The 27,243-nt window shown below is 40.1% G+C and overlaps 1 protein-coding gene across 1 annotated transcript in view; it reads left to right on the top strand.

Annotated features, from left to right (window-relative positions):
* si:ch211-132g1.7 (prostaglandin F2 receptor negative regulator) overlaps positions 1-27,243 on the top strand; it is a 63,599-nt gene that overhangs the window by 26,764 nt on the left and 9,592 nt on the right. Inside the window, exons 6-11 of the mRNA XM_040142462.1 lie at positions 6,238-6,384; positions 6,512-6,672; positions 7,520-7,640; positions 8,508-8,727; positions 8,829-9,016; positions 14,769-14,876. Coding sequence (XP_039998396.1) covers positions 6,238-6,384; positions 6,512-6,672; positions 7,520-7,640; positions 8,508-8,727; positions 8,829-9,016; positions 14,769-14,876 — 945 coding nt within the window. The remainder of the gene's footprint in view (positions 1-6,237; positions 6,385-6,511; positions 6,673-7,519; positions 7,641-8,507; positions 8,728-8,828; positions 9,017-14,768; positions 14,877-27,243) is intronic.

A 27,243-nucleotide genomic window follows, 5' to 3' on the forward strand; every position in this document is an offset into this window, starting at 1 on the left:
CTCCCAGCTGACCTGGTGGAGCTAGTGGAAACTAATGGAGGAAAAGATATGAAGGAGCGTGTCTTGGTCCTCTTATAGCACTTAGTATGATCAGCTCTGCTTCATATTAAAGCTGCTGTAATCAATGTTTTTATATAAACAGTGGATCAAATGACTAATATGAAAGATGTTGCTCACAGAGATGAGCCAAAAGAGATTTATGACCCAACTCTGTAGTTTCCCCTCCGTTTACTTGAGCTTTTTAGCCTCCTTTTTAGCTCGTCGTTTTGGTTTTCCAGCCCACAAACTCAACTCAGACCGACCTAATTTCTAGCAGCAAGCAGCTGTTTTTCAGGGCAAAAGCTATGATAAATCTACTGTACGGCACCAGACAGCAGACAGACAAAGCCACACTCTGCTTTTCATTAGGCCTCCTGTATGTAGAGGGAATGAAGTGTATGTTTATCGAGCATGGGACTGTTGGTGGATGCGTGTAACTTCAGGTAGGGGTGAGATGGTGAAATACAGTCCAGGAATTCTGGTTTATTTTTATTTGTATTCCGTCTCAATGATTGCAAGGTAAACGGTAGAATTAACCCATTCACGTTACAAAGTAATATACCTGGAAGGCGTGCTTGCATGCATTTGATAGGCAAACACAGTGGTCTCATTGAAATGGATGAGGAGGGTGTGTTTGTTCACTCTGTGCTAATGTCAGTGTGAACACACCCTGAGGGTGTTACTGGTTTTGTAAATTATAAACGTTTAAAATTGTATTTTTTTTTATAAGTCACTTTCAACAAAACCATCAAATGAAGGTGATGTAATGTAATAATTTAATAACTTTAATTAATCTTTATCCTGTGTTGTCGTGTCAGGGGCCCCTGAATAAAAGAGTTGACTGTAGTCAACTTTATTTTACTCGGGATTAACTGTATTTTTCTTTCCTAAGGAAACAGTTTAAGTTGCTTCCTGCAGCTTTTCCAGCAGTTTCCTTAACTCAGTGAAAATCTGTCCTTCAGTGAAATTTAAAGAAGCTAAATTAAGGAGGCTGTGCATAGCCAAAGGCTGTATGAAGCTGCAGTCTCTGGTTTTATGATGTTTGGCATCTAAACTGTTCAGCGCCTGTCTTTCCACCTTCATTCACTTAACCAGTGCAGCTTGTCTGTGTTCAGCAAACGTTGGCATGATCTTTGAGACATTATTTTTCATCTGTTACCTGAGGAGTATTTATTATTTAGCCTTAATATATCATACAGGATGCAATGACAAGCTTGGCTCATTTTTCATTTCGGATCGCGTAACGGGAAAATTTGCGCTGTTTACTTGCAAAACGGTACAGATTGACATTGTATTCAGAAAATGTTAAGTAATGAATATCACCCTACACTTCTCAGCGTGATAAAATGTTCAAACTTTCCTTATTTATCTGATATATAGAAATAGTTGACTGTCTCGTAATAACATAAAGCCCCTCGGGTAGTAACAGATTACTTTAATCTGCCTGCACACACAGTAATCTGATTACATGTTTTATCTTTTCAGCTGTTCAGTGTGTGTCAGCATGTACTTCCCCTCCGTCCTGGGAGACGCAGAGAGTGTTGACAGAAAGAGGGAACAGCTCGAGTGGCTTATTCCTATCTGGTTTTCCTATCACACACACGCGTACATACTGCAAACGCACTCCAGTGAAACCAGAGCGTCTCACATACCTTTGGTTGTTTTGGCAGAATACAACATTCTTCTGCTCTTAGAAACCGATGACTGCCATGGTTGGGAGTTCAATTCCCTGCCCAGCTCAATGGCACCATCACTGCCACGGTTAGCGGTTCTCTTCCCCCTCTTCTGCATGTTAGAAACATGATATTACCAGGGCATGCAGCCCACCTGTAAATGAGGCAAAGCAGAAGCCGCGTGTGCGTGTGCGCGCTTGTGTACTTTCTAACATTGTGTGCATGTGTGTATGTGGTTAAACACCAAAGTGATGGGGGGGGGTCCAAGACCCTGCAGCACATGTGGACCCTTAGTGATTCCCCTTCACCTTTGCACCAGGTTTTTTCTGTTATTTAGTTTGCTTTACCTTGATTAAACACACATTTTTTTTTAGGAATATAAACCATGTAAGCATATTATCAACTAAAATAATCCAGACCTAAAAGTAGCTGGCGACAATTTTGGAAATTGATGAATCATTTTAAGTAATGTTTTTTTCATTCTAGCTTCTGAAATGTGAATATTATCTCCTTTTTTCTAATTTTCCATGATTGCAAAGTGCATATCTTTCGTTTTTGGACTGCAAGTTGGACAAACTAAGACATTTTATAGACCAAACAATTCATTAATCTTTAGATTAATCAACAAGAAAAAATCTGTTAGTTGCAGCTCTTGTTAGTTTTGCTTTCATGTTTTAATTTGAGCATTCAGCATGTTTGCCAATGATATTTCCTCTTTTAGTAGCAGAAGTAATGAATGAGAATCTAAACGTTTGAAACATACCAGTCAGTGGCAAATCACCATCAGATTCACTGCAAACTAAGAATTGCTTCTTCAAATGAACATATGCAGTGCGATGTAGATGAAAGCAGTTTGTTGTGTTATTGACATTGACCTATTTTTCTCATTGTGCCTCCCCGAGCCACACACTAATAGAGCCTTTTCTTCCTTTTTAAAGCTTTTTCCTTTTTTTTTTTTCTTTTTTCTTTTTTCTTTAATACACAAATTCTGCTCTGAAATTTCAGAAAAGAGCAGCTCAAGCTACGAGTCAGATTCACCTGTGGGTGCATGACACCAGGTCAGCAGCTTCACTCGCTCTTTAACATTAGATTTGGGACTTTTTATATTCACAGAAACTGCAGGGTCTTGAACGGTTGTTTAGTGCTACAGGGCTTGAGAAGGTAGTGTTTTATAGTGCACACTGATTCCATCAAATCAGAGACGGCACCTTGACACACTGTATCTTGATTTATCTGCGGTACTGAGAAGAGAGAGTTTGCTTTTTTTCCCTTACCATTTCAAACAAAAGTAGGTGAGCCTTGTTTGTGAAGACAGTCTTAATGTGTGACTTTATCTACAGTAACAGCAATACCTTTATTACTGTAGAGTACTTATTTGTCATGCAGAGAGAGAGTCGCCAAACTCCCTTTAAAAAATCTCGCAGTTTATTTTAGCTGTGCAAGGGGCAATCATTATAACCATTATAATCCCAGTAAAACATGTACCACCAATGCTGCAACAATTATTTTTGTTATTGATACAATGTACAAATTGACAAATCACTGACTTAAACAGTTATTAGTTTCTGCCTGTTTGTTAACAGCTGTTTTGTTTGAGCATTGTACCCAAATTTAGCACCTGCTTGATCTGCTCTATAGTGTATGTAGATATACACCAGTTGCCATCAGCTATGGTGGATTAACCTTTCAAAATGACCCTGAAATACTGTGAGGTGTTGCTGATTGAGAGGCCCTAAAAAGAACTATACTAACTCTATAAATGATTTTTTTAAAAACAAGAAAAATCAACTGCTAAACCTAAATAAAATTGCTGATTTGGATCACTCCTGTTTTTCTTGTGTTGACTCTTAGTAGCTAGGTGTGAGGTATGTTGCCCATAATAATTTATTATTATTTAGACAAAATATTACCCATATGAAAGGTGTTTTCTTGTCCCTGATATGTCTTAGCATGTTTGAAATTATTGGTCTCAAAACGTATCAGTGACATTGTAGGCTCTGACAATATTTATGCCAGTGCAAGTACTGGCTTTCGAAATCTATATCGGACACGTCCTGTTTACTGCTGTACAGTATCAGACGTCCTCAACTAGCGACGAGTGGTTGCTCGACTAAATAAGGCAACATTTCAGTGGGAGAGGAGAGAGAGGCACGTGGCTAATTGGCAGGAAAACTTAACACTTTCTCATCGTGTGTGGGTGTGTGTGTGTGTTTCAGAGCAGATGGTAACGGTGCATGAGTCACTGTGTGTGTATGACGTCCAACTGACATCACACAAACCCCTGCCTTTGCCAAACACACACTCCTACACACACTTGCGTGTGCACTTGCATTTATAGTGTTTGTTCTTTGTGTGTCTGTGTGTTGGTCGGTGGCATGCATTGGTATGCCAGTGCACTCTGGTTTGTGTCAGTGAATACTTGTATATACATATACAGCGTGTGTGTGTGTGTGTGTGTGTGTGTGTGTGTGTGTGTGTGTGTGTGTGTGTGTGTGTGTGTGTGTGTGTGTGTGTGTGTGTGTGTGTGTGTGTGTGTGAGAGAGAGAGATATCTCACAGTTAGGCAGGTGGTAGTCTTTGTGTTCGTTTCCTGTTCATTGATGTGTAAAGGTGCAATCTGGATGTCTGACTGAGAGAACCTGCCTCACCACTTAGGACACACACACACTATTAACACTGTGATGCACACCTCATCTCACACAGTTAACAGTGTAATTTCAGGTCTACCTTTGCTGTCCGCTTCAATCACAAAGCTCCATTTAGGGACCAAACAACTTTAAAAAAACAAAACAAAACAAAAAAAAGAAAACAGGATTCACTTTGGATTTGTCTGGTGATTCTGAGCTGTCGTAAAGTGACAAAACCTGGCAATGACTGATGAAAATAAAGCCCTGTAAGGACGGGAATCATTTGTCTGGAGGCAGCGCAGTAACTCAGTTCACGATATTAGTAGGTTTCACTTGTTCAGACATCAGGGTACAGATTCCCCCCTTGAAACCAGCATTAATTTCAGATGCAGGCTATAGGGATAATTCAATATAATCTTTATAGCTCTGTTATTTTGTAGAGGGATGAAAAATAAAAATTTAACTGCCTATGCTCAACACTTTGGATGGCCTGTTTTCCACAAGATTTTGGAACGTGGCTGCAGGGATTTGCTCTTCTGCTTTTTTTTTTTTTTGTACATGGGCAGCCACTGATGTTTGTGCGATCGTGCTTCTGCGTTCACGTCAGGTGGGATGGATGGTAGAGACAGGAAAGATTGCCATGTTAACGACTGGTGAGTGTTCACATCATGAAGATGGTTGTATTGATTACAGCGGTGGTCGTATGAGGATATGAGGAGGTTTTCTGGAGTGTCCCAGTCGTGATTACAATTTGGAAGTTGACGTGAAAGCTGTTTACAAGTCAGGAACTCGTACTTACCGTTGTTAAAGTAATGGCTTTAGGGCTTTCAAACATAGGTCTCTGTTACGTAGATGTTCCATAAATGCTCTGTTTATATGTGGCGTGATGCAATGCAATGATGTGAAAATGTGAAAAAAAGCTTTGAAGGGAGAAGTGTGTTTTCTGTTCTCTCGTAGGCAGCATAAATAATGGATTTCAAAACTTATTTTGCAGTGTAAGGGTTAATAAGGCTGAATTTAACATCCCTCAAAGTATTTAACCTTGTGTTATTGTGGCCTTTACGTTAGTGTAGCTGCATTCAGTTCCACCTTCGGTCATGTTGGATGTGTTACGGAAATGTTTGGTGTCACGTCTGGAAAGCTGCCTTGGAGGGCTTATATCAGCGTTAGACCCCGACATCTAAAATTCCCAGCACATTTAGGTACTGAAGTGCATGTCACATTAGTACAAGGTACCAAGGATTGTAAGACTGACCATACCTCAGGTGTATTGGCTCTATGGTGGTGAGGAAAGAGCTGAGCTATAGAGCTGTTGGACTCATAGTACAGTACAATTGCCTGCCTTTCAGCAGCAGTTGTTAGGATTTGCTAAGATTTTGGGTTGGGCTTATGTCACTTTGTTTAGGCCTTGTGTGTTTTGGGGCCTGTTTGCTGGTACTGACAGGTGCCTCGGGGTGTGAAATTCAGCCATGGTGATTGCAGCTTGCTGGTTCCACCTCAACTCCCACTCCCGCCCAGTATCGAGTGTCGAAATGTAACTGTCCGGAAGCTGTAATTGTCGTGACCTTGATGGAGGTGACCCTCTGTCTGTTTAGCCCAAGAGTGTGTTGGTTCATAACCATTATATTTGCAAAATTCTGTTCAAGCACAAACCTCAGAAAGTCCCCAATTTCACAGACAGAAATGAATTGTGGATGTTGGGGGAAGTTGCTCAGTAGAGCTAAAGCATTTCAAATGAGCTCAAAACCCGAAAGGAAAAAAATTCATATCAGACAGCCCACCGGTGCTACTGATTACCTCAGTATCCTGTAAATACGTATGTCACTTAAAGCTTCTAAATTTTTGAGCTACATAATCAAAATGAGTTTAATTTCAAGTTCTCTCACTTTTTCTCCCCAGAGCCGAGCTACACGCTGACCCTTGAACCCATCCAGAACCCACAGATGACAGGTGAACCCACAGAGCTGGCTTGTCACGTGACCAACATTACAAATCTACCCCTGGAAGGCCAACTGGGTGTCACCTGGGAGCACACCACACTTCCTGGTACTTTGACCTCACTTTCGTTTAAATCGTTAATGTTTTTTCCCACAGAATTATGTAAAGACTGGAAATTGCTATGAAACCTTTTACAAACTCCCACATTGTTTTCTATCTGTCCAATCACCTGCAGGTATAGGGGATGATCCTCAGACCCTGCATCATATTGGCTCCCTGGACGGTATTGGCAACCTGTTGCCGGGGCCGATGTACTCTGACCGGCTGAAGAGCGGTGTGATGTCTCTGACCAGAGTCCAGCCCAACACATTCAAACTGCGAATCCTCCGCACTCAGGTAGCAAAACTCAGAGTTGCGAACATAATGGCTAATGGAAGCGTTTTTGATAGTTCTGGAAAGTCCTGGATAGTTTTGTGGCATTTTGGCTAAGAAAAAGTCACTTTAGGACCGGGTGTCTAGAACACTGACAATATATCGGGTATACCTTTTATTTTATATTCTAATGGAGATACCAAAGTTTCTTAAGACACCATATATGTGTGTAATTTTGAGGAAATGTGTATAAATTGATGCAGACCATTTTAGCACGGTACGTTTTTGATATTTCACTCAGCGTAAACATCTTAAAGCTTTGCTGATCTGTTGAAACAAGCAGACATACAGTAGAATATACTGTTTACAGTATATGACACTGTGATACTTGTTTCCGAGTATCAACATTCAACATTTTTATAGCAAAAAATTGGTCAAAGTGTGTAAATGGGCAGCTGTTTGCTAACAAGTCCGCAATATCTACTTACCATATGCGGTGATTATATTCCAGTGTTGTCTTTTAAGCTTGTTTTGCTGATTCGTAGCAACCAAAAAAAAAGAAAAAAAAATTTATGCAGCTTTACAGGGACTTGAAGGGAAATCCACTTTGAAAATCCTCTTTGAAAAAGAACGTTTATTGATGGAAGACTACAAATCTGCAGGGCAAACTGAATATTTGTAATTTATCACAAGATAATACAAAGATGTTGAACTTCAGTGTAAAACGCTGACTCTTAGGCATTTAAGTTGTTTACCACAGGAGTTCAAAAACATTGTTCGAGCTCTAATTCTACCTTTAAAATGGCGTTCTTGGCGTTCTTTTCACAACACTTTGTGATTTTGGTCATCATTTTTGCCTTTTTATTTGCAGGAGATCGACATGGGCCAGTATGTTTGCACTGTGGCTGCGTGGAGCGTTAGCAGTCAGGGTGACATGGTGAAGACCACTGAATACGAAAGCTCACCAGTGACTGTACAATGGGATCCCAAACGTGAGGAAGCTTTATTTATCTGCAGTTTATTAACAAAAAACCTAATCGAGACTTTGGAACAGCGAATAGGAAACTCTTGATCGATTGATTTTGATTGATTGATTTTCTCCAAAATATTACCCTTAAAGATTGTGTGAAGAGTCACGTTTTAAACATTACAGTACATCGTTGAGGCAGTTGACTTTTAAATGCATGTACTTCGTGAGGTATTGCTTGCAGATAACAATGCTGCACGCAGTTTAACAGATTTAAGACGTGCCAAAATATGAGTTTCCTTTTAGCACTATGGGGAAATAAACACTTACTTTCGGCACCTTTACACCAAAGTCGTATTCTGTGATTTAATGAGGTAGGAAAAAAAAGAACCATTAACTCACATTCATGATGAAGAAATCTCCAACCAGAGTAAATCCTGCTGTTGAATTTAGTGAATAAGCTCTGTCTACATACAATTCCCAGACTTCCCACAAAATTGCTCAACATAACAACAGACCTCTTGTTGTCTCAGCCTCTGTCTTATTTACAACACACACACACACACACACACACACACACACACACACACACACACACACACACACATCATCTCTATTTCCATCCCACATGCTGAACTTGGTGCCCTCACTTTAGCTAATTGAGCCATCATGTAACCCCATGGCTCTCTGTGTGTGTGTGTGTGTGTGTGTGTGTGTGTGTGTGTGTGTGTGAGCGTGCTTTGAATCCAAATAAGTTCATGACGTAATTGCTTATCACTTCCTTGGGGCCTCCGTCTGGGATTTTCCCCCACTTGACACTCTTGTGGACTGAATAATGTCCTTCTCAATGTCGATTCATGAATTACTGGTGGGTTTTTTTTTTTTTTTTCAGGTCCGTCTCTAAATGTTGTGGCTAAACGTATCCGCGACGCCTCAGTGGGTGGGGCTACCTTTGAGATGAGCTGCACCGTGGTCACTGAGAACCTTGGGGAGGCGAGCTACTCGGTGCTCATCCAGTCACAGGAGAGCCTGGAGAGCAACGTGAGAACCATCGTGACTCTCAGCCCCGACAACGTCCTGCAGCACGGAGGAGCCACAGACCCCAACAGGAGGTACCTACCTGGAAATATAGACATTCACACGTAACGTTTTAATGATGCACTGGTTTCTGTGTTTTACTATGAAAAGTATTCATCTGTGTCTTTCCACTCAGGGACAGTCTGGTTCTGACAAAGTCCGGTCCAGCAGAGTTTAGGTTTCGCCTGGCTGGCGTCCAGTTGTCCGACAGAGGTTTCTACTGGTGCGACATCACGGCGTGGACAAAACAGCAGCCAGGACAAACTTGGACCAGAGCCACAAGCTCCGAGTCTAACAAAGTCAAGATCGACTTTCAAGAAAATGGTGGGTCCATGTGTGTTTTGTGATTTTCTGCTCCCACAACTTTTGTTGACTACTCTTTTTTTTCGCCAATGCTGAAAACATTGCTTCCCCAGCTCATTGCTTCCAGCAGTGAGCTGATGATGACTGACCAGTCACATGGTTAGAAAGCAAAGCGATATTTCCAGCCCTTGAATGGGCGTGACATTTACTCAGACTCATACAACATAATTGCTGTTCATGGTCCCAAGGTACAAGTGAAGGTACAAGACTGCGTGAAAAGCCTCGGGACAGAAGTCAACTACAGGTCCCAAAGAGGGTTGCTTCAAATTATTTTTCGCAATTCTACTCAGGGTTGGCTTTACCGTGACATGACAGAAATTTGATAAGCATCGGAGATTTAACTTTACAGTTCATACTGAGGTTGCTCTTCCTGTAATATCAGTGGTTGTATTAATCTATTGTGGGAAAGGTTTCAAACTGATCAGCAGGAAAGCTTTATTGCAATATCGGATTTGATGGATTTTTGCCTTGATGTGATGAATTACCTTAATTTGTCAGGTATTTACTTAATTGAATGGGCCAAAAACACATTAGCCTCTTTTTGTCTATTTATAGACTAATCCGTCATCTGATTTATGAACGCATTTTGAAAGAAGAAAAGTTTGGCTTAATCACGGTTGGCAATCACTCACTCCGACAGATGAAGGAAGCCTGTGTAAATGTGGAAGCTTTGCAGTCTCAAAACGCTTGTGTGAATTGGTTTTTAAAAAAGTATATTTTTCAACTCTCCACAGTCTGTATGTGAAAGTGTTGTGAATGCCGGTCGGCCATACCTGCTAGATTATGATTATTAAACAACAAACTTTCAACTTCAAATACATAATTGAGTAAAAGTCTGAATTTGTAAAATGTCAGCCCAGAAACATGCAGAGAGGATTAAATGTTGACCTTTTATAGAAAACATTTTGTAAAATATCTTGAACCTTTTCTGATTTCAAGCCTCTGTCCGTTGACTTCTTCATAGCAAGAACTGAAGTGGCTCATGGGTACTGCTAAAACATAACAGTATGGTATCGTTAATATTATTCAGGAGGTTCCAATGTTTGTATGCCGAGTTTACCCTTCGAAATAAACTTTCACATGTGAATTTAGAGTGGAAAAAACACTAAAAGAACCCAATTAAAATATTTCCACTATGCAGTACTTCAGTTTCTAATCGTACCCCTTTACATTTCTCTTACTTGCTCCTAATGCAGTGGGTTTTTTGTTTTTTTTAAAGACATCAGGCTCTGTATGACACGACAGAAGACTAAATATTAAGAGAATACTTTCAAACAATGTCGTAAGATTCGTCATTAATTTAAAGCCATTTTAGTCATTGAGTCACTTATCCAGATTCATAACAAGCTGAACAAATACTGGTGACTGAATTCATGTTAAACCCTTGAAATTACCCTGAAATCCAAGACTTACTGTCTATTAATCGAAATATGTAAGCAGCTCTGTTCTGTAAATTTCACACATTACACACTCACATCCTCAACCCACACAGAGTTAATGATAACCAACATAAATTCCCTAGTAACGTACCAAAATAAAGATATACGCACGCATACGCACGCAAACACGCACACACACACACACACACACACACACACACACACACACACACACACACACACACACACACACACACACACACACACACACACACACACACACACACACACACACACACACACACAACTACCTTAAGCCCTTTAACGCCCACCACAGCCACTGGCCTACTTAACTTTCTTTGATCTGACTGGGAAGTGGGAGACCGGAGGAGTAACAGGAGCGTCAGACAGGACGGTAGGAAGAGGAGGGAGGCGACAAGGAGGAAGAGAAAGGGAGGGAGGTGGCGAATCGGACGGAGGAGGAGAAGTGGAAAGGAAAGGATGACAAGGACAAGGTGTGAGCAGAGAGGGACATGGTAACAATGTGGAGAGAGATAAAGAAGCGGGAAAGGGGTAGAAAGGGGAAGTGAGGGAAAGAAAAAGAGAAGAGAGAAAGACTAAAAAGGAAGTTGGGTGGAAATGGAAGGAGTAATTTACAGATGTAGAGAAGGGGGGGTGAAAAAAAAGTGGAGGAATATGGCAAAAGAGAGGAGGGTAATGAGAAGAGACAATGTAAAGAGGAGCTAGAAAGAGGGAGATGAGGAGAAAGGAGGGTGAGAGGGGGAAAAGGGAACATGGGGAGGCAGAGGAAGGATAAGTGGAAGAGAGGAGAAGTGCTGTGTGGGAGGGACAAGGGACTGTCATAAAAGAGCCTATCAATAAACTAAATTTAAAGGGTTGTTTGACATTTTGGGAAATGCACTTTTTTGCTTTCTTGCCGAGAGTTTGATGAGGAAATCAATACAGAGACCATACATTTAGATGACTAATGGCCCCAAAAGTCCAGAATTTGTTGGGCTCCACACTGACAAGTTGCTGTGTGGACAAAACAATTCAGAAATCTACTGAGGGGCTTCACTGTAGTGTCTGTTAGCTAATAAGTAAAATGTCTAAAACTATATTTAGTTTAAAATTGCTCTTATAGAGAAGAGGCGAAGAGAGGCCACCACTGGAGTAAGAAGCTCCCTGCACATTACTTTGTTACACTTCTTTGTTGGAAGACAAGCTGCAGCATTTTGAGCCATCTGACAGAGCAAAAAGAAGGTGCTGTAAAGATGGCAGCCAAGCAGAGAAGAACACTATCGTCTGTCTTTCTCTGGGGAGGGCAAAAGCCCTTGAGCATTACTTCTTCTTTCTCTCTCTCCCTCTCTCACTTGCCATTTTCCACCCCCGTTCTCTCCACCATCCTTTCACTCTCTCAACCCCACTGTCTCCCTCTACCTCTCTTGCCCCTCCCTTCCCCTCTCTCTGGGACGTCTTCAAAGTGAAGCCCTTTGGCCAATCAGCCAGTTGCAGAGATCTGCACCGCTGCTTTCCTTCTCTTTCTCTTCCTGCGTGTGTGTGTGTGTGTGTGTGTGTGTGTGTGTGTGAGATTGATTTTTCAAGTGTGTGTGTGTCCAAGTCGAACATGTGGAGTTGACCCCACGCAGTGCAGTAACCCCCCCCCCCCAACAGCACACACACACTCTGAAGCATTTAAGCCTCAAGCTGAGCAGTTTTCAAGAACCCCTTGTACTTGCCTTAGGGGAGGGAAACTGTGTGTGTGTGAGTGTGTGAGTGTGTGTGTGAGTGTGTGAGTGTGTGTGTGTCATGAGCACATCCACAAACTGGCAAGCCTCCCAAGGTTCCAGCTGTATCTTGAATGTTTCAGATGTGTTGTGGTATTTCTGCCTGTACAGGGATCTTCTGTGACGACATATATGGAAATGCAGAGTCTCACCAGCACATTTACTATTAAATAATTCAGTGTTTAGGTGATTTTGTGGTAGGCCGGCAACATAAATATGGAGTGGCTGCAGGAGTAATGGAATCTTTTGACTAGAGTAAGGCGAGTATGTAGATTTACCAATGTCTATTAAATCTAACCTTTACCAAATATTTAAAAATTACAAATAAGCAGCATTTGTCAGGTTTTAAGTAAAATTACATATTTTTACAACCTGGGTCTGATTTTCATAGTTTTCGCCATCTTTCCTGTAGGATTTTATGTTTTTGCCCATCTCTATTTGTTTGCCAGCAGGATTACGCAAAGAGAACTGAAGGGACGGGGTATGGGCCGGGGAAGAACCCATTCAATTTTGGAGCAGATCAGGATAATTTACTATGAATTTGAATTTTTTTCTGTGGTCTTGGCGGATGTCTGCGTTCTACAAAATGCCCTTGTAGTTCTAACTTCAATTTCTAATTTTACCAATCTGGAGACAGTCCATAGTTTAGACATGTACTCATGTACTCAGTCCACTCATTTGAAAATTAAGATAAAGATGGCGGTATTATTCAAATAGTTTGGCTGAGCTACCTTCAGATTTGACCCACTGTTGGTATTGTAGTTGAATGGAGTGTGTTCTCTTTTCATTTTCATTTCCAAATAACTGCTTTGCATAATTGAGTTAACCGGGGGACTTGTTTAAAACCGTGTCTCATTTTCAGATTTCAGTGCTGAAACTGGTGGGTAAATGTTAGACCACTAAACTGATTTTCACAGAGACTTTATGTCCCCAAACATCCAAAAGTTGTTTTTGCAGGTGTTGCTGCAAGACGACATGTTCACAGCGGCTTATAGTAGACACGGTCCCCTCATTGCAAAGACGGCTAAATGACGATTCTAGTAATAGAAAGTGAAGAGAAAAATTGAGAGAAGACATAAATTAATTGTTAAATATGCTGTTGATAATTAAAAAGTCCCTCAAAGTATATAAATAGTGCCCCAAAGAAGGAATAATGAATATTTATAGGATTTCGTAGCCATGCTTCCTAATGTGAATATCAGTTATGTAGAACATTTTGGGACTAGGCCTTTATAAAGTGTTTCTCGAATGCTCCTGATAGACTTGAGAAAGGACTGATTTACTCACTCACAAGTTCACCAGTGCCAAGACTATAAAAGAGCACATTTTATATCCGTCTACATGCTGTTTATGCAACTCGAGTGCATGTATTTTACAGTACTTTGTTTGCACATGACAGCATGAGTAAGGCAACTTTCTTGGGGGCAAGTAAGCTGTCAGAACATCTTAAAGACGGTTTAGAGGCGGCTTAAAAGTATCTACACGGTGGAAACCACAATAACGTGACTGTAGCTGCTCTCGGGCAACTTTCATACCCTTAAACAAATTAACTTGATCTCATGAGTTTGTACAGTAGAGTTCATATTTTACAGCCTGCTAGCCAGTGCATTTTGAAACACAAATATTCAGCTTGCACCCCAGTAGTGTCATGGTCGAAGGACAGCAGTTGGTTTGTCTGCCCATCTGTGTGTCTGCCAGTCCATCTGTCTGCAACGTGTCCGGGTCCAGAGCAAATATTGGCGTGGTCTGGCTCTGCTTGGCTAGCTTAGTGGCATCCCAGGCTGCTTCCCTCGTCCCGTTTGCCATTTGAGTATCAACTTGCAGCACTTGACACGTAAAGAGAGAAATTATTTCTTCATAAATTACATTTGAAAATAACAGAAACGGAGCCCGACCAGAGGCCAAAGCTTTACTGAGCAAAACATCCCAAACCCGTCCTGGAAACCGATACTACCATGAGGACATCCATGGAAATCCACATCTAAATTTTTGGTATGACATCATAAAATGGGGTGGGGTCAGCTTTGCTGCAGTGGTTACATTTCCAAATCAACGGAGGGCTTCTAAGCCTACTTTCAATGCCCCCAAAATGGCATTTTGAGTTTTTATTTTATACAATTTAATATATATCTTATTGATAGAATTCACCATATACATTGCATATGAACATTTTAACATCTTGTACTTAATTACTCTTTAATCTATTTTTGTTGACATCTTTTTATCGACCCTACAGATGTTTCCTCCTTGTTGATTTCAGCAGATCAGGGAAATCGCAAATTTTAAACTTACTTTAAAGCAGTGTTTACCATCTAAAAGCCTGAACACTATTTTTTTTTTTCCCAAGAAGCTCACATCTACTGTCGTTCCTCAGGGACATGAAGGCAGAATTATAGTATATGTAGGTTTAAAAGCAATCTGTGTTGAAATGAATCCTTTTGATCTCAGTTGAGTTTCTCTGATGTTTTCTGTCTCTGTCAAATGGTTTTTTTTGGGGGTTTTTTTTTGGGAATAAAGCTCATTTGAGCTCATGTGTTGGTGTTGCAGGCCCGTCCTTCTCCATCGCCATAGAATCAGATGACACCAGTGTTTATCCGCTGAAAACAGCCAAGATGGAATGTTCGCTCAGCGTCTCTGGATCCTCACCAAAGCCTGGTACAACACACACACATACAATACACACACACACACACACACACACACACACACACACACACACACACACACACACACACCAAATACTTGTAGATGTTTCCTATCTTACGCTCATAAATCACAGTCAGTCGCTGTCTGTGTTCTTCTCTTGTGTTCTCTGAACTTCTGTTGCCATTTTTTTTTTTTTTTTTTTTTACACATACATAAATAAATGGAACTGTATCTCTCTCGCACACACATTCTCACACAAATACTTTGTACTTCTGTTGGGTTCTTCACCTGCCAACCTGACAGCAGTGTAGCTAATAAGAATGATTTTATTTCTGCATTTCAAATAGTTGTACAGATAAAATAGATTCTCTGTCTTGCGTGCACTGTTAGCACACACACACACACACACACACACACACATACAAAACGCTGTAAATTTTTTCACCTTCTTTTGTGGGTGTGTTTGCGGCTTGAAATACTGGTTACGTATTGTGCTGTAGATGAGTATCACACTTTTAACTATTTCTTTTCACATCTGAAATGATCTTATTCTATTCTATTATTGCTTTTAATCAGATTAACATGGAAGTAACAGGTTAAAAAAAAAAAAAATTACGGCATCATATCAGAACACAATTTTAGATTGCAATCAAGCGCAGTTTGTTGTTCCGTCAAACGGTGTCTTGATAATGACTCTGCAGGTTGCCATTAAAGCTGCTGTGGGTATTCATGATTTTGGAGCATAATTACCTCTGCCAAGGAGGTTATGTGTTTGTCCATGTCTGTTTGTTTGTCAGCAGGATTATGCAAAAATGACTTTACAGACTTGCACCGGAGTTGGTGGAGGGACGGGGCATAGACCAGGGAAGAACCCATTCAATTTTGGGGCAGATTCAGATGATTTACTCTGAATTTGAATTTTTTTCTCTGGAGTCTGGTGTGTGTTGTTTGACATTGGCTTTGGTGGAGGTCTGCACCCTACTGAGTGCTCTCGTTCCTAATGATTTTAGTTTTTAATCCCTGGCCCTTCTTCAATTTTGCAACCGTGAAGTCTCATTCGTATTGCTGATGACTGATAGTCAAGCACCAGAACATTAAACATCAACAATTTTGATCTCGATTCATTGTAAAGGTCATGAAGCAACAGCCAATAATCTCTGTTCCAGCTTTTTAAGTGCAAGGATTTGCTGCCCCACAACTGGTACTCTTTAATTTGTTTTGTTAATAACCTTTCCCGCAAATAAGCTGATTCATTAAATGTCAGTTTTTGTATCTAAACTTGTTTTTCTGTGTAATTCATTCTGATGAGTAAGTAAATAGTTGTAATAGAAGTTGTAATATAACATAATATTGAATTTTTATTACTATCTGTATTTTTTTTTTTCAACAAAATATATTTAAAGCTGCACTAATCATTATTTTATTTTAACAATGGATCAAATGAGTACTTGGTCTGCAGTTCCTCTCAGCTTTATGGATCCTTTAGCTTCTTTCAGCTCATTGTTTTGGTTTTATGACACAAAACTTTAGTTTTTGGTTCATTCCCACTGCTCTCAAAGCTCCCATAGCATAGTTTTCAGCTTACACAGGAAACTGGTTTCAGCTAAAAAGCTCTAAAAACAGGCTACGTGCTACCTTCCCAGCCCCAAATAGAAGACTGACACAGTTAGCAACTGGCTGGTGAACATAGTGGAGCATTTGGCTTCTAAAGAGCCAGATGTTTTTCTCAGAAATTAGTAGACACCAAAACAGAGCTAAAAGAGGGTGAATATTGGATTTATATTCATCAGGTGGACAGAAACATGACTCCAAATAGATGCTAATGTTCCTCCCTGTCTACTGGACGTGTACAGTGGTAACATATTTAATAAGATGATCAGATGTTTTACATATAAAATATTTATCTATAATGTAGCCATTAACTGTGGCAGTCAGAAAATCACTGAAAATTCCTCATAAATTTGGAAATGTTGGATGCTATTTACAAAAGTTAATTATTTGCTGTGTAAACCACCACGCCTCCCCTCTTCTCTCCATTCATCCATCTCTCTCCCCGTCTCACCCCCTCGTTTCCTTTTCCTCCCTCACTTTAAACATCCATCCATCTTCTGTCCTACCTCCTCCTCCTGTTTACCCCGTGCTCTTTAACTTAACCATGTCACGTGACGTCATGCATTGCTCAACACCTCCCTCTGTCCATCTGTCACCACTTCTCTCAGCAGCTTCTTTTACTGTCCAACATGTGTTTTCTATATTATATCCTCATAGTGAGCAGATAAAGCACATGACAGACCACATCACGCAGCGTTCGCTCGTGTGCCTTCATTTGTTTGGAAATAATTAGTACAAATACAAGCAAGAGTTGAATACCATTTCCTGTATTCTTTAGACATATGTAAACACGTTTTCTTTGCACCTGTTTCTTGACAGAAATGTATGTATCTATGTATGTATAATGTACGTCCATACATAAACACAAATGTTCACTCACAGCAGTCGAACGCTGCAGGGGTTGGTGTGTTGGTGGTTGTGGAGCGTGCACTCACAGACAGCTGCACCATGGAAAGAAACTGCCCCTCGGCATCACAGCTGATAGCGAAGTTACACATGTTCACTATGGGAAGGAAGAATAGAGAAAACGATGTTGTTGTAAACATCGATACTGTATTATTATTGTTTATCATTGGAAGTAGAAGTGTAGCAGTGTTTTTAAGAGGTTGTAATAGATGTCATCTACCAGTTTATTATGGGCAGGTAAGGTCCTTCAAAATGATTAAAAAAAAACTAAAAAAAAAAAGCCAACTTATTTTCTCACTTGTGGCCCCTTCCAAACAAAAAGTTCAAGGAACTCTGAAACCAGAGGAGCTAAACTCAGGAAACAAACATTTAACTGAGACGAGTAAGGGTACAGGGTCAGATTCATTATGTACATGAAACAGCTGCACAATGAATGCAGTACATTAAATGTGTTTGTCAGTTGGATAGCGCTTCCTTAAGAAAACAAAATCTGCATAACACGTTTTCCTTTGATGCTTTTCTGTAATATGTTGCGTATTATCCTATCGTATTTTAATATGTGATATCTGTAAAGAGAAGTGAGTCCTGAACAGGATCTAAGCAGTCTCTCTATATATCCAGTGTAAACAAAGTACTAAAGTTCAAGTGCAGTGCTCATCCAATAGCGTTCAAAGGTAAACCTGCAAATTATCACTCGAAAAGGAGGGATGGTGTGGGGGGTAGACTAGGTGGGACCTTTTTATGCACTGGTGCCCATGGGCCAATTGTCTCATAATCCATCAATGTCATCAATTAATTTATAGTTTTTGTTTGTTTTTTTTCTGAAGAAATGTTTTGCTTGACATTGAATTGATAATCTTAAGGTATAGAAACACGTCATCACATGTAAAGGATGGGGCTGGCGTTATTCTATATTTTTCCTATTGTCAAAAAATCCAGTCTATACACCAAGAGCAACAGTGTCATTGTCTTGAAATCTGTTAAAATTGCTCACAAATATATCGCCTTCATTTCTGAAATAAGCTCAGTTATTTCCTAAAACAGCTGTTCACTATAGTTTTTAGAAAACATTCCTCAAACAGGAGTAAGTAGAGCACTTGTTAGGAACTATTTTCAGCTGCGGATTAGTACACATTTGGTGCTCTAGTGACTATTTACAGCAGCAGGATAGTGTATGTGGGCTTGAGTTGAAATAAACTACAGCGCCCGTGTTTATGGTAGTGAAAGAGCATGTCATCCAGTGCAACGTTGTGGCTCACTGATGTGCCTTTAATAGTTTGTGTTTGTATATATTGTGCAACAGTGGAGCTATGTGCCACAGAGGAATAAGACATTCAATTTCTCAGACAGGCTGGGTAACCCGAGAGAGAGAGAGTGACCCACAGTGTCAGGAGTGTGAATGACACACAGGTTAAACAATACGTAATGGACCAATTAGCAAACTGGTATCGAGTGACATGTATCAACAAAGGTGTGGTGCTTACGTTGGCTCAGTTTGGACGACGGCCAAGCAGTCTCTTCCTCAGGTGTTCTTCCCAACAGGCACGCACACTCACAAAGAAGAAATCTTTGTCTTTGCTCCCCACAACACCAAATGTGTTGGGTGTGACAGTGTAGGACACTAAAACAACACCTTTGTCCCTGCGTGTGGTGGTGTTCATACCACAAGTCAAGAGTTATTCTAGTTGAGTATTGACACGTGTGTGTGGATGTGTGTGGATGTGTGTGTCTGTGGATGTGTTTGTGCACGCATACATTCCTTAGAGATGGCTGAACAGGGCTCTGCTGTTGGAGATTGCATTTATGATAGACGTAGTTAAACACACACACACACACACACACACACACACACACACACACACACACACACACATATAAAATATCCCTCATTATTCCAAACTGCTTAGTCAGTCAGTGATCATATTTAGTGTGCGGCTGATTTAGCCTTTTATTAGTGAAGCTATTGACCAAGCATCGGTGTGTGTGTGTGTGTGTGTGTGTGTGTGTGTGTGTGTGTGTGTGTGTGTGTGTGTGTGTGTGTGTGTGTGTGTGTGTGTGTGTGTGTGTGTGTGTGTGTGTGTGTGTGTGTGTGTGTGTGTGTGTGTGTGTGTGTGTGTGTGAGACCTTGCATGAACTCCATTTGTGCTGCAAGAAACCCTCTCTAATGATTACAGATGAGAGACTGCCTGTATAGAACCTGTGTAATGCTGTGCTGGGGTCTATGACAGCGACATTTAAAGCTGTTCTCAACCAGCATTATTAAGGTCATGTAACTCTTTCAGACCATCACTGGGTTTCTAATTGTGCTACTAATTATTGCCAGGTTTTCCCCGCTCTACCAGGCCTAGGGCTAAAGTGGTTGGTCGTTGTTGGGTTAGTCTGTCTGTTCAACACTTTGGTGTAGATAAGGTAACTCACCTCTTGCATATTGCTGGTTGCTTAGACTTTTAATCTCGTTTATGTTTAAATAGCACTTAGCGGTTTCACACATTGCTACCCTAGGTAACTGTTTCCATGAAACATGGTGTGGTGTGTGTCAGTGGTGTGGTTCGGATGTGACTTTTGGCTTCGGGTGTCAATTGTAGTCGCGTCTTTCATCGCTTTCCCGCCAGTGTCAATATTGACACCGGAATTGGATGTGGACAAATGTATCAAATCTACAGTATCTCAGTTAATTTAGGCTGGACGTGTTATTCTCCCTCAGGTTGTGATCACTGGATTCTTTGGTCATGTAGTCATTAGGGTTAAATTTGGAGTTGATTTAGAGAACCGTCCTCTGTTATTGTCGGTCAGTGTAATCATTTATCAAATTAATTAAGGTTTATAGAAGGATTTTTTTTTTTTTTTTTTAAATCTTTGATAATACTAACGATTGACACAAAGCACGGTGTCTATGTGTTGCTTTTTTTTTTTTTTTTTTTTAACTCTGTTGTTTTCTGCTCTGATGTTATTTCAACGTGCTGCTTCATTACCACTGGAATGACTGGCATGTTATTGCAGTCGTGTGTCTGTTAGTGAGACACTTCATACTTGAAATCAGTGGCAGTGAGATGACATCACCATTAGAGCTATTTTTCTCTCTCTTTTGAAGCCCTGCCACTGAAAATGTGACAGTTTGGGTCTTTTCAACACATAGCTGTTTTTTTTTGTTTTGTTTTTTTTGTTTTCTCTTTTTTTTTTTTTTCCCCTGCTCTGAAACTCTTTTGTTGAAATAACAGTGTTCCACTCTGCTTCTCCTGGGAGAAAATTAAGCTTTGTTCCTCACTGGTTAACACACACACACACACATATATAATATTTCCTTTTAGCCTCCAAAAAAGGCATCAGCCATACAGGAGAAGAGAACAGTAAGGCTAATGTTGAACAGCCACGATTGTCAAGTGTCGATCAAGATGATTTTATCTCGATCGACACTTGATCGACGATTGAAAAAGAAACGAACCTTTCAACCAGTGATTCGCATTCAGAACACCCTGATTTCAAATAGCTGGTACCAGCATGCTGTTTCTGGCTGTGTTGTTAATTGTGTTGTTGTTTCATATGTAGAATACATAGAAAAATCTCTAAATGAAAGGTTGGGTAGGTGGTGTTGTCTTTAGCCTTTAAACACAAAGGAACACACAGAAAAACAAGTGCACACATGCTAAAAACCTGCAAGTATTTTTCCCAGAAAAACAGATCTGATTTTGGCAAGAATTACTGGTTAATTTCTGGGATCTCAATTGCCTGTATTAAGCCCTACTGGTGGAGCGCTGACGCCTCAATATGTCTGCCAAATATCGGAGAATAACAGCTAGTAAAACAGTACTGGATGAAAGTTTGGGAGTGGTTGTACTTTTGATTATCAGATTTATAGTACTGTGGTCAGATTGTTTTTTTACAACCATTCACATTTTATATCATTACAGGAGGAAGCATATAATAGAATTTCAAAAAATGACCGTTTTATTCATATTTAATTGGATTGGTGCTACAGACTAGACGTGTGACTCATCTTTATTAACAAATGCTTTGTTTATGACATAAACAATCTTTGCAAGGTTTTGATTTTTAATGCCTATCCCTATCCTCAAACACATCATATCACACAGTCATGTGTGTTAAGCTCAGTCAAAACACTACAAGAAAAACGTCCATGAGTATCGCAAATTAAATGTCTTTAGAGCTGCGCTTATCAACATTTTTATATTAGCAATGGATTAAATTACTGTGTAATTTAAAATTAAAAAAAAGAAAAGGGTCTCTTATATGACAACCCCACCGAGAACCTAACCTCTGCATTTTCCCTCAGCTATAAAGAGCGTTTTAGCTTCTTTTAGCTCATTTACTGTTTTGGTTCAGTCTCATTGTGCTAATCAACCTTGTTTCAAGCTACGGCAGGCAGCTTTTTTCTGTTTTAAAAAAAAAAAAAAACTAACCTGAGTTCATTCAGGAACTGACGAAATCCCCTGAACTTCCTTGTTGCAGCATTATTAGGACCAAAATTACAATTTTCATCAAAATGGACCAGCGAGATCCCCATGCAATTCAGTTAGTGTAATTATTTTAGACTGAAACAAAGTGCACAGTAGATCATGATTGACCAGCTTTCAGCCATTCATGACATATATCTTCACCAGAATGCCTGAACAGAACTCCACTAACATCAGGGGAGGGAGGAAAACCCTGTAGGGCTATAAGAATAGAGAAATAGGCAGTGTGTTGTTCAATCAGTTTTTTTTTTTACTTTTATTGCTTGTCTGCTTCATTGGGTAATACATGACTGTAAAACCCAAGGGAATATGGAACAACTTGACACCGGTTGGCAGCTGAATTGGAGTCCAAAGCTAATTAAGCTTTTCACCAGTTTCAACGGTCTCAACGACGACAAAACAAAGTTGAGTCCTAATACGGAAGTTCCGTCCACTCTTCATCCTGTTACTGATTTTCCTTGTTCATGTCATGTCTGGTGGGGAAAAAAACAGTAAGCATTTTTAGCCATGAGTGTGCTAGGTTTAGTTTAAAAATGTCGGCATTTCTGGAAGCATTTCCTGGAGCGACCACTGTCAACGATTCATAAAGCTTCTTTGAGAAAGCTAGTAGATAAGCGACAGCGTTATGAACGCTTAGAAAAAGCAGATTTGGCCTGTTAATATTTTGTTAAGAAGCCTCTTTCAGCTTTTTATAATTCTTGGATAGTGACAAACAAAACTGAAGTCTTAAAATGATAAAATTCAATGCCATATTTGAGTTATAGTGAGATAAATAGTTAAATACAACATGGCTCTTTCTGTTCTTGGTTCATCCCTGTTCCAAAAGTACTTGGATACATGAATAAATATTCAGATAAAAGTTCCAGGGAAGTTATTCAGTAATTATTTATTCATTTTTGTAAAAAAATAAAATAAAATAAAAAATTCTAATATTCAGTGGCCTCTAGATGACTGCAAAAAATCTAAGATCAAACGGTGTCTCACTCTGGATATTTATACCGTGGTGAAAAAGAAGAGCAAATAGTCGCCATCCAAACGTAAAGACAGGGATGGTAGATTGGTACAAAAGCAGGAAACTGAGTGCAAGAGGAGAGGACAGGACAGGGTGACAGTAAAACACAAATTGAAAATGTTGAGCAGATAGTCAGCAGAGCAGCGCCATCATTTTCACTCCATTAAGTCTTCGGTTAAACAGGAATGAGAGCAGACTGTGTGAAGACTGCAGTTTTCAACTAAAGTTTTTAGTGTGCGACGATAAAACATCATGACCACACAAGGGGTGTCTCATGTTCAGGTGTAGAGTGGAGGTCAGTGGGGACATTCAACAGGAGAAACCCTAGAAGAGGGTTACAAGTTGCAAGGGACCAGGTTTATAGATAGCAGCGTTTCCTGGAGTCGAGCCTCCGATACCTTATATAACCTTATAGCCACCGTTAGCCCACCATTTAATTCCTGTAGAGGTTTTAATTTAAAGTTTTAAACCCTTGAAGAAATCCACAGGACAGTCTCCAGGAACACCACCTTCATAAAAATTTATAGTCAGCATGGGCCAAACAAAGCTGTGCATGTTCACAGAAAATATTTAGCACCACAAGTGAGACAAATACTACTCGGTGCTCAGATCAATAATAGCACTATGTTTAAAATACAGGATCCAGGATGGCTGGTTTTAGTAAGAGATCCATGAGTTTAAATCGAATTACCCTGTTCATGTTAATTAAAATTAATTTATCAGGAATTTGTGGCCTACATGTATTTGATTGGTCAACACAGTGCGATGCTAGATGATGATACCGAGAAACTTTTTCACTGGATGACCCCGAGTTTTCCCACAGTGCCAGCACAATAGTTTCACAGAAATGAATGAGGAGGCTGCATATTTCTTTCCTACGCAGTGCATTTAAGCTGAACCAGAAAATAATTTAGGTTTAATCATTACATTATTCATAATTGATGAATTACTTCATGCTACTGAGAATTAAAACCCAAATGGGAATATAAATGTTCATTTGTAGGACTGTTACAAATTGGGAATTTTGGAGCTGCAGTATTAGATTCATAAAAGATGACTACTTTGATTGACGGGACACTGCAAAAGACTGAAACAACATTTGACCTCTACTGCAACCCACACTACTGAAATTATCTTTGGTACTTTTACACCCTGCTTTTTTAAATTTTGTTGCTGACATCTTTAAATATCAGCATTGAGCTGCTAGAAATCTCAAAATGTAGGTGTTGGCCGAATGAAATCTGCGTCAGTGTAACTCGTCGGTCATGTATTCAGAAGGCATCTGTAAGTAAAACGTCAAATATCAAGTAATATTTGCGCTCATTTACGAGAGGTCTTATTAGGAAAGCAGCAAGTAACGAGGGAAACTTTGCATCCCAGTGGCTTTGTTTCTATGCGACTAAATAGTGTTTTTACAGTGTTTAGTATTCCACTCTATCAGTGCTGTCCTGCTTTATGGAGCAGAGAACACACACACGCATTTTCATTAGAAGCGCTGGTGGTAATTGTCAGTCTTTTCTGTGTTGTGTGTGTGTGTGTGTGTGTGTGTGTGTGTGTGTGTGTGTGTGTGTGTGTCAAGCAGTTTTATGCCTTGGACTCTCCTCAAGGGATTAATCCAGAGAAATCCAATCAGACTGTCTTCATTTCCACAGCCAGCCATTTTAGTTTTATTAGCTCAGACAGGAGCCAGATATTCTATTAGAGATGCACTGTAGTTCCTCCTCCTGCCATCCAATCACCAGAATGCAGCCCCCCTCCCCTCCCGCCTGCTTACTGAAGCCGCTGCGCCACCTAAAACCGGGTTATTGGTAATGACGCTAACATAGTTTTCAGGTTCTGACAGACCATGTCGTCATCAGTTAGCCGACTTTCTTAACTTCATTTTAACATGGCCATTTCGCTATAACTCTGCTGTCTTGACCAAGCATGTATAAAAATGAATATACAAGGTTGGCGATATTCTATATTTTTCTTATTGTCAACAACAACAATACTAAACAACAAAACAGTGCAAAACTGTGACTGGATGACACGTTCCTTCATTTCCATGCCATAAATGCTCCCTAGAGCACCAAATGTGTATTAATCCGCTGCTGCAAATAGTCCCTAACAAATACACTATTTGCTCCTGTCTGAGTAACGATTGCTAAAAACTACAGTGACAAACTTTTAAGGGAATTTTTTTACTTTTTTTAAAGATGGCCAGTGGGCGTGGAGCTGCGTGCCAAAGAGTAGTGGATTGTGTGTGGGTTTTTAATGGAATTTGTTGAAAATTGGAAAAAAAAAATTTTTGTAAAAGTGGAAAGGCCTTTTAAATGGCTTTTTTTTTTTTTTCTCGTTAAGAGATCTGTTTTTGATCATTTTTGTTGTTTATCAGTTTTATGGAACATAGCCTAAAATAATTAAGTTTCCCTTCTGTCATAAGTCACGGTCAAATGTGTTTTCCTATTAGTTTAATTTATACATTCCTTTAGATGCTTAATAGTTTATGGCCATTGAAGTGTTCTCTGACTCTTTCATGGTGTGTTCATCATCAGCAAACTAAGTATTTCATTGCATTGATATGCCTTTGAGCAGAAATGAATTTAATTCATCCTAAAATTGTTCAGCTTGAATTGTCCTGCTGGCCTAGTGGTTCAGCATACATGTCATAATTTTAATGCCATTTGTTGTCATATGTCTCCCTATGTGTCCTGTCTGCGTCTTCATCCAGTTAGGGCAAACCGACTTGACCAAAACTTTTATTTTATTTTACTGAAAGTACATGGTAGCCTCAAAGGATGAACTCAGTTTGCTATAATGATAAGGCTCTGTTGACTGCAAATAGCCACCTTGATGACAATGTGTCTGAGTTTTACCAGCACTGTGGCGCCTTTGGCCTCCCTCGCACCGGGCAACAATGTTGTTTTTAACTAATTGTCAGTTTGACGTTTCTGAGCCCCTCTGCGACCAGGAGAAGCGGAGAGCTTCACTCCCTGTCATGCAGGCTGCAACACATTGTTTTGAAAATAGGTGTTCTGAAAAGGCCACACTCAACTGGTGAAAAACCATGCCATCATAGGCTGCGTCCAACCGCGCTGTCCAAGACCTCAGTGTCTTCTGTTGGATTTTCTAGTCTCAATGCAATGAACTGTACAAATAGGCTCAGATTTTCAGACAGTCTCTCCTCAAAGGAAATTTGTGTGTGTGTGTGTTGCACTCAGTTGTACACACAAAAATGTGATGGGAGTAGTTCTGAGACGAAAGGGGGGAAAAAAAAGTCCTAATGTCATTGATGATCCAACAAGCATTTCGTTTTAAGCATACTGCGGCCTTATGTTAGGTGCCATATTGTGCACCAGTGATTACTTGTTAAGGCCAGATTATCGAATGATTTTGTGTTTCTATAAAAAATCACGAGCCTATGATCACTCTTCTCTCAGCCTGTTAGATCAACCTTTCAGTGTATTTTTGATCATTCATATAATGGGGTAGAAAGGTTCGGGGGGGCGGGCAGCAGCAAGCGTCTGCATTCAGCAGAGGAACAGCTGTGGACAAGAAACTGAGAGTCAGCCTGTAGGTGGGGAATCAGATACTCCTATAGCGCCTCCCAGAAGAGGAGGGTGGGGGGTGTCCCTGGTGTTACGGCATGCTCTCCAAAGACACAGCCTGAGATGTGTTCACATTGCCGAGTGTCTCTCACTGTTGATTTATGGCTACGTGATAAACAAAATAATCTCCTCAGTCACTAAGTATTCCAAATCCCCTTCCTTCCCTGCCTCCTTCCCTCTCCTCGTTCTCCGTCCGCTCTGCTGTCAAGAACAAAGAAAATAAAGGATGGAGGCTAACTGTGAGAAAGCAGAGGCTTTCTAATTATAGCCCCGTTCCTCGAATATCGGTGTCGTCATTGAAACAAGCAACTGGAGTTCATGCATCAGTCCCGTGGAATTATGTAAAATGTGTCTTTGATCATTAACGGCAAAGTCAGACACTAACCTAGTGTTATCAGAACGTCAGAGTATCTTTTGACTGTCATTTCGGCAGTTTTTAAATGATGTGATTATATAAGAATATAGCCATAGTGATTATATAAGGGATTAAAAAGTTTTCATACATCCTGTCATCACGAAATATGTCTGTACAAGTAAATATAATTAAATGTGTTGTCATTACAATAATGTAAGATATTTTTACTTGCATCCAAACAAATGTTCAGCAGAAAATGCAAGAAAGCAAAAACAGCACAGAATATAATTTTCTCCCTCGCAATGCAGAACATAAAATGACTCTCTGTTTAAAGGTTCACGTCGGTTCGCTTCAGGTGGTGTCTTATTTTCGTAGCTTTGACCATCACCATTCGGACGATCAAACAGGTTGCAAGCAAGCCAGCAGTTGA

Source organism: Xiphias gladius, chromosome 13 (assembly GCF_016859285.1).
Source record: "Xiphias gladius isolate SHS-SW01 ecotype Sanya breed wild chromosome 13, ASM1685928v1, whole genome shotgun sequence".
Taxonomy (NCBI): domain Eukaryota; kingdom Metazoa; phylum Chordata; class Actinopteri; order Istiophoriformes; family Xiphiidae; genus Xiphias; species Xiphias gladius.